At 35.9% G+C, this 6,904-nt stretch overlaps 1 protein-coding gene across 2 annotated transcripts; it reads left to right on the forward strand.

Annotated features, from left to right (window-relative positions):
• Positions 1 to 2,176: 2,176 nt before the first annotated feature.
• UFD1 (ubiquitin fusion degradation 1) lies at positions 2,177 to 6,651 on the forward strand. 2 transcript variants are annotated; one of them, XM_016795404.2, is made up of 11 exons: positions 2,223 to 2,295; positions 2,465 to 2,547; positions 2,812 to 2,863; positions 3,418 to 3,495; positions 3,835 to 3,859; positions 3,946 to 3,978; positions 4,088 to 4,209; positions 4,341 to 4,471; positions 5,062 to 5,285; positions 6,004 to 6,257; positions 6,381 to 6,651. In XM_016795404.2, exons 3-11 carry the CDS (start codon positions 2,861 to 2,863, stop codon positions 6,477 to 6,479), a joined length of 969 nt encoding a protein of 322 aa, XP_016650890.2. In that variant the 5' UTR covers positions 2,223 to 2,295; positions 2,465 to 2,547; positions 2,812 to 2,860; the 3' UTR covers positions 6,480 to 6,651. The 2 variants fall into 2 exon arrangements, with proteins under 2 accessions (XP_008236827.2, XP_016650890.2); XM_008238605.3 differs by lacking the exon at positions 2,465 to 2,547 and having other exon boundaries at positions 2,177 to 2,295.
• The last annotated feature ends 253 nt before the right edge of the window (positions 6,652 to 6,904 follow it).

The following is a 6,904-nucleotide window of genomic DNA, read 5'->3' on the forward strand; positions in this document are numbered from 1 at the left end:
ACCAATATGCATGTGAGTGAGTTATATTGGGTTGTAGTGATAGGAAAGAAAGAAGAAAAAGAACAGAACAACGAAGAGTAACTAGAAAAGAATTCTAGCTGTCTTCAATTTGAGTAACACAAATGAGTGTGCTTGTAGAAATGAATTGAATATTTTCCATTATCGTTTCCTTTTTCTTTTTCTGCATTTGGGTTCTATCAACTGATGATGCCCTTCAGATTTTGTAGCTGTGATTTGATATTCTGTTGATGGTGGCTTGCACTTTGCAGGTGGACTATGATTTTGGTAATGGAATATGCATAATGCAGCCTTTTTGGAACAAAGTGAAGATCCTTCATGATATTTTTTGTTCCCTCCAGTTCACAATGGAGCTCCTAAATTAACGCCATCTTCTACAGATCACTTGTCTGTCGGTCGCCCCTATAATCTTGAATCTATTTCCTACCAAGCTATTTTTGTTTTCAACGGAAAGGAATCTAAACAATAACATTACAAGATTATCTCCACTCCAAAAGGTTCCAAACTCAAATTTAATACAACTATTTATCTATATATAAGGTCTCAAACAGTTTTTTCCTTCGACTTTACGGTCTCAAAATTTGAGGCCCCAGCTTTATTTATTGTTTACCAATTGAAAACTTAACAAGATAAATTAATAAGTGGTTCTACTTCTAATAGCACCGATACCTTTTGTGATAAAACCCTACATCTACTGGGCTTTGTTGGTGGTTAAATTAGAAGACAATATCAGCGTTGCTAGTAGTGATCTGATGATCCGTCTCTATGAAATTGAACATAAAGCTTCATCCACTTGCGGTTGGGACCAAGCGTTGAAGATGATCTTATATCTTTAAGATTGAATGAGAATATTCAGCTCTGAAGATTCACATATATATTTTTAGCTGGACTGAACCCGATTCTCATGATGCCTTGCGTTACTATAAATCCTATTGTGGCCTTGATAACCAATCTACTTGTCACAGCATATTGCCTTTTTACTGTTGTGGACATGAATTGCTTTGCTTTATTTAGAATTTCTTTGTCAACTCTTGCATGATTATAAAACATCTTATCTAAATGTCCTCAGCTAAGGGATTTGGAGATAGTGGGATTCCTCATTCCTCTGGCCTCAGCCCTAAGATTCTAGCATTACGTTACTCCTGCAAAGGTGTCTGAATCTGTTGTCTATTGAATCTCATGTTTCTGAGCACAGTTTCTTGGAAGAAATCAGGTTGGGGCTTTGATAGCCTTACATCTTGGATAGGATGAGGGATTAGTGTAGTGAAATTGTGTCATGATATCCTAAATTTTTGGCATAACTTTACCACCTTGGATGTCTTTTAACTGCTAGGATAAAGTACAAGAGTTCACCTGGAAACTAGGGTTCCGAATTAATGACATTTTGTTCCACTTTTTATTTTTAGTAAACTGCCTTAACATTTCAGATGTCCTCATTCCTTTGCGAGTTTCATATATCTTTCAAAGAATGCCTCGTGCCATCTCTATAAAATAGTACACGCCTTGCACTGCCTTACAACATCTTGTTGTCAAGGCATACGTTTTCCATGACCTTACCTTAGCTAAACAACTGTAAGCTTGAGGCGATTCATTGATGTATTGCCTCGACGAGTACCTTACAATGTATTTTAATGTGTTGTTTAAAATAGAAAATGTAAAGGACTCATTAGTGTAGGGGTTCAAGTCCTAGCATCCGTGTAGTACTTGTGAGTTTAGTATGTTATTGCTATTTTCAATAGGAGAAGTCTTTAAAAAAAAAAAAAAAGTCTTCGTAAAATTAGGGCTACTCTTTGTTGGATTATTAATTTTACAAATTTATAAATAAACCCAATCCTAGGGCACTATTTAAACATAGAAACACGACTTTTTGGGTGTGTTTATAAATGGATTTTGAGTGTGTGTAATGATGGGTTTTGAGTGTGTTTATATGTTTAAATAGTCAATAATTTAATTTTGATGAACCATTGAGCCCAAGCCCAAAAAAAAAAACATTAGCCATTGCTCTTGTTATGCAATCCCATATTTCAGGCCCAATGATATCCATATTAGAATCGGACTTAGATTTGGGTTTGGATTTGGATTTGGACTTGGATTGTAGGCCGACAGTGAACATAGCGTGCACCAAACGCACAGAGGCGCATCTTAGCCTTTTCTTGCGCAATCGGTTGTCTAATTCTAGTATTCTACACATTCCACAGCACATCTCCCCGGAGAGATCAAAAGACAACCAAACACACAGTGACTTGATCGTCTTCTTCTCTTCTCTCTCCTCAGACGGTATCGCAATTCTCACCTTCGATTTTCCACTTAATTACCGTTTTGTTTCTCGTTTAGTTTTCCAATTCATAATCTATTTAAATCCTAGATCCATCAAATTTTGCATGCCCAGCAAAAACCCATCAAATTTTGGAGCTTTCTCTTTTGACCACATGTTTTTCTTTTGAAGAAAGGTCAAAACTGTGTTGCTTTTGGGTTAAGTTTTGAGTGAAGGGTATTTGAAGTTCTCCCCTTTTTTGGGTTGCTGCACTAGTAAGACATTGATCAATTATCTGTATTTAGAAATTTAATACAATATATTGATTATATCTTTCTTACTGATATGAATGTAATTGTTTATTTGATTACTCTAGCCTGAAGTTTTCGCTCCGAGTACAATGAGAAAAACTAAGGAAAATTTGATAGAAGTTGGAAAAGTTGGAAACTTTCAATATTTGTTACTATGATCTGGGCATTAATTTCTTGTTAGGTTTTGTATAAGTATTTAAGCTTGTGCTTTTCTTTTCTTTTTGGTAGGGAGCTTTTGGAGGTTGTTAGCCAGTGTGCAAATCCATACGCAGTGAATATGGTATGAATTCAGCTCAGTATATATAAGTATTTATCCAAAAATAAGAAAAAAAGGTTTTACTTTTCACTGTTTAGGCACTTGATACCAATGGGTAGGTGATGATGTTCTGGGTGGAAGAGTATATTACTGTTTATATTTGTTCCTTCTTTAGTGAAAACAATGTTTTATGTGAAGTCCTTGGCCTTGGTTCACTGTGAGTAACACTGATTCAGTGCTTCAGATAATAATTGCTTGAGTGGTTTTGAGTTTAACTCATGGCTTAGTATCTACTTTGCATTTTCATGTTTTCGAAGAAGTTACTGGTTATGGACTCTTTTTCGTTTAGATTGATGATGGGCATGTGTTATTGCAGACCAAACTATATATTATTGGCACAAATTTTTTTTTAAATTTCAGTTTATGAAATAAACATGTTAACAGCTACCATTACTGCGTTTGTACTTGAAAAGATTTTTCTCATTCATTTTTCTTCATTTGGATTTTGTGAAAGTTTTATAACCTGTTGTCCTGGATTAGCCTTGAATTTTGATAAAAATTATTCTGTAATGTTGCAGTATTTTGATGGTTATGGGTATCATGGGACTTCATTTGAGCAGACATATCGATGTTATCCTGCATCTTTTATTGAGAAGGTTGGAATGCTGTCTTATTTTCGTTTTTCTTTAAGAATTGTTACTAAACTGTCATACAGCTCTTTTATCAGTTCTATATAACTCTGTGCAAGGCTTTCTGCGCCAATTATATTACTGTTGCATGATGAATGTACACTTGATTATTAGGTTTCTGTTGTCTACTGGATCACCTCCCCCCCTCCCCATTCAGACATTTTTTCAGTTTTGGAGATATTTTTCTTTTAAGAGAAAAGAATAAAAGATTAATATCCCCCTGGGGAGTGTTTTAAGCAGCCAAATCCTGTACACTTTCCCTGTTGGTCCTATATCTGATATCAATTTATATTATCTGTTTTGCAGCCACAAATTGAAAGTGGTGATAAAAGTAAGTCTCCAATGTCTTGTCAGTTTCATTAGTTAGCTCTTCCTTCAGTTGTGTATTCCTGATTTGTTTATTTTCTGTTTTTTCAGTTATAATGCCTCCCTCAGCCCTTGATCGCCTTGGTTTGTTGTTTCACTTTAGTCATTGTTTTGGTGATTTCTACTTCAAATTAATTTATTTTGTAATATGTGTCGCCTCTGATCTAGAGTACTTATATTGAACATGATGCAGCATCTTTACATATTGATTATCCAATGTTGTTTGAGCTTCAAAATGATTCTGCTGAGCGGGTCTCTCATTGTGGGGTGCTGGAGTTCATTGCAGAAGAAGGCATGATCTATATGCCTTATTGGGTAAGAATTCAGTGAGTTTGAATTTATGCCTGGCTTAACTTGAACAAGTTACTGTGCGGTTGTTTTTGGTAGCCAAAATGTCTTCTGATCTTTAATTTGAGTTGTTTCTATTTTGAATTGGCTATACTTAGATGATGGAGAATATGCTTTTGCAAGAAGGTGATATTGTGCGAGTGAAAAATGTGACTCTTCCAAAGGGAACATATGTTAAATTGCAACCCCATACAAAGGACTTTCTAGATATCTCAAATCCAAAAGCGATGTAAGTTAATGTTTATTATGCTATTGCTTATTCATTTATGTATGTATATTGGAAAAGGGGATTCTTGAAGGTGAGCTTCACTTTGTTTTCTTGTATTAAACTTGGTTGTGTTATTTTCAACATGTCTCTGCAGTGTGTTACACCTGTGTCATTTCAATTATTTTCGGAGACCCTAGGCATGCATGGAACTTAGGAATGTTTTGGTTTTTCTATTTCATCCTTATTTTAGATTATGGGTTCTTCGATTTGTGTGAGGTAGGAGGAAAAGTTTGCTTCTAGAGGAGGATTATTGTAGGAGGAAATAAAATCAGTGTTATAGCAGAGGAATGAATTGATATGAGCTGTTTCTTAGAGGACAACAAACAAGTTAATTATGCATATTTGATTTGTTGCCATGTTATTGTTGAGATATTGCCTTTCTTTGCAAGTATCTTCTGTGAGTGGTGTGTCTATTTTATGCTGAGTAGCTGTTCCATGTTCATTCCAGGAAACTATCTTTTTTTAAAACAAATAATTTCTGCAGGTTGTTTGCTAAGTTTTCTGTAAACTATCTGATGTAAAAGAAGTTGATTATGTTGTTTTTCATGCAGCTTGGAGACAACACTGAGGAATTTTTCTTGCTTAACCACGGGGGATAGTATAATGGTAGCATATAACAACAAGAAGTATTATATAGATATTATAGAAGCAAAGCCTTCTCACGCAATAAGTATTATTGAGACAGACTGTGAGGTGGACTTTGCACCTCCTCTTGACTATAAGGAACCAGAAAAGCCTGTTGCATCTGGTCCTCTAAACAAGGCAGCTGCTCAAGGTACATATTTATTTCCGCATTGCCGCAAGTATCTCTGGCATTTGCTGTTTTTTATAATGTGGCCTTTTCTTTCCCAAAAAATTACTTCCTGTCCATGCTCTTTCCTGAGATTGAGTCAGCTTATATGTGAGCTTTATGCTAAAAACATTGTTCTAATGAAGTTAGACATGGGCATTATACGATACGTTTGATGCACTTACTTCTAGAGGCTACACAGGTATTGATTGAAATATCTTACTAGGGAGTTTATTGAGGAAGAATCTTACTTGGTAACTGTGTGAGTTTTACCAACTTCACTTGCCACTGGCCCTGCCTCTCTCTGCGAATTATTTAAGAATTATCTACATTGTTTGCTACAACTGGTGACAAATATTGGTGATTAGAGCTTTTTTGGTGGAGTCTTTGACAGAATCCCCATAAAAACCAGTTTTCTGACCTTCATCTACCTGGTAGAATATATTCACCAAAAAGAAACTTGGCAATATAAAATCCAGTAAATTGTGAGATACTGTGAAATGTTTACAAAATTTTCTGCTTGAAGGTCTGAAATTGAAAATATGAAATGGTGGCATACAGTGATGACTCTTAAAGGTTTTCTTCAAGTAACAGAAATTACATAGCTTGCGCTGCCTTTAATTTTGATTACTCCATGTATTTCGAATTAATCTAACTATTCCATTGTCCAAGTTAATTTAGGAATTATATGATTGTCTTGCAGTTGAAGAGGATCCTGCTGAGACGGAGCCGAAATTCAACCCTTTTACTGGAGCTGGGAGACGCTTGGATGGGAAGCCTTTGAAGTATGAGCCGGCACCAGCTTCTTCGTCAGGTTCAAAAGACAAGAAACCTATGGTCACTAATGGCAATGCACAGCCTTCTATGGGATCTAGTTCACAAGCTACCAGTCGTCAAGCTCAGGGAAAGCTTGTTTTTGGAGGAAATGCCAACCGTGCTCCAAAGGAAACACAAAAGGTACTCACTTTTCTTGCTTCGACTTCCATCAACTTTCTTTGGAATTATATTACAAACTTTAACCCAGTCCGAAGCTGACTGTAAATCATTTGCACTTATTTTATTTTATAATTAACTCTGCAGGAAGCTGTAAAGGAGACTAAAAAAGAGGAGCAGGCTGAAAAGAAAGAAGACCCGAAGTTCCAGCCTTTTACAGGGAAAAAATACTCATTGAGGGGTTGATTGGATTGTGAAAACCATGTGTTACTTTTTAACTTATGTTCCACAGATTGGGTGAATATAACAAAATTATGTACTGATCTCAGATGTTGTATTGTTGGATAAAAACAGTAGATTTGTCAAAACTGAGGATAGAGTAACTTCAGTTTGTGTAGCATTTTGATTTTTGATTTTTGATTTTCTCCATGGGATCCACCTGCTTCTTAACATCATGATTACAATTTACAACAATGAACTTATAAATGTGTCAAATTACAGTTACAACTCACTTGGGCTCTTTTAATATTTTGATGTGGGATTCTGGACGCAGCATGTGTCCTCGGTACGAAAAAGGGCCTCGCGCCATACGCATCCAAAGCACGACAAGCTATAGACCAGAGCACACAAAACTGAGTGATGGAGTTGAGAGTCATGAGTGAGGGAGCACG

The sequence above is a fragment of the Prunus mume genome, linkage group LG6 (assembly GCF_029339155.1).
Source record: "Prunus mume cultivar Tortuosa linkage group LG6, ASM2933915v1, whole genome shotgun sequence".
NCBI classification, from domain to species: Eukaryota; Viridiplantae; Streptophyta; class Magnoliopsida; order Rosales; family Rosaceae; genus Prunus; species Prunus mume.

Bases quoted from the DNA above. Each gene is read 5' to 3' on its own strand.
- UFD1 (XM_008238605.3), top strand. The intron at 3,860-3,945 runs GTAAGTCTCCAA...CTGTTTTTTCAG, and splicing joins AATTGAAAGTGGTGATAAAA to TTATAATGCCTCCCTCAGCC. The intron at 6,258-6,380 runs GTACTCACTTTT...TTAACTCTGCAG, and splicing joins CTCCAAAGGAAACACAAAAG to GAAGCTGTAAAGGAGACTAA.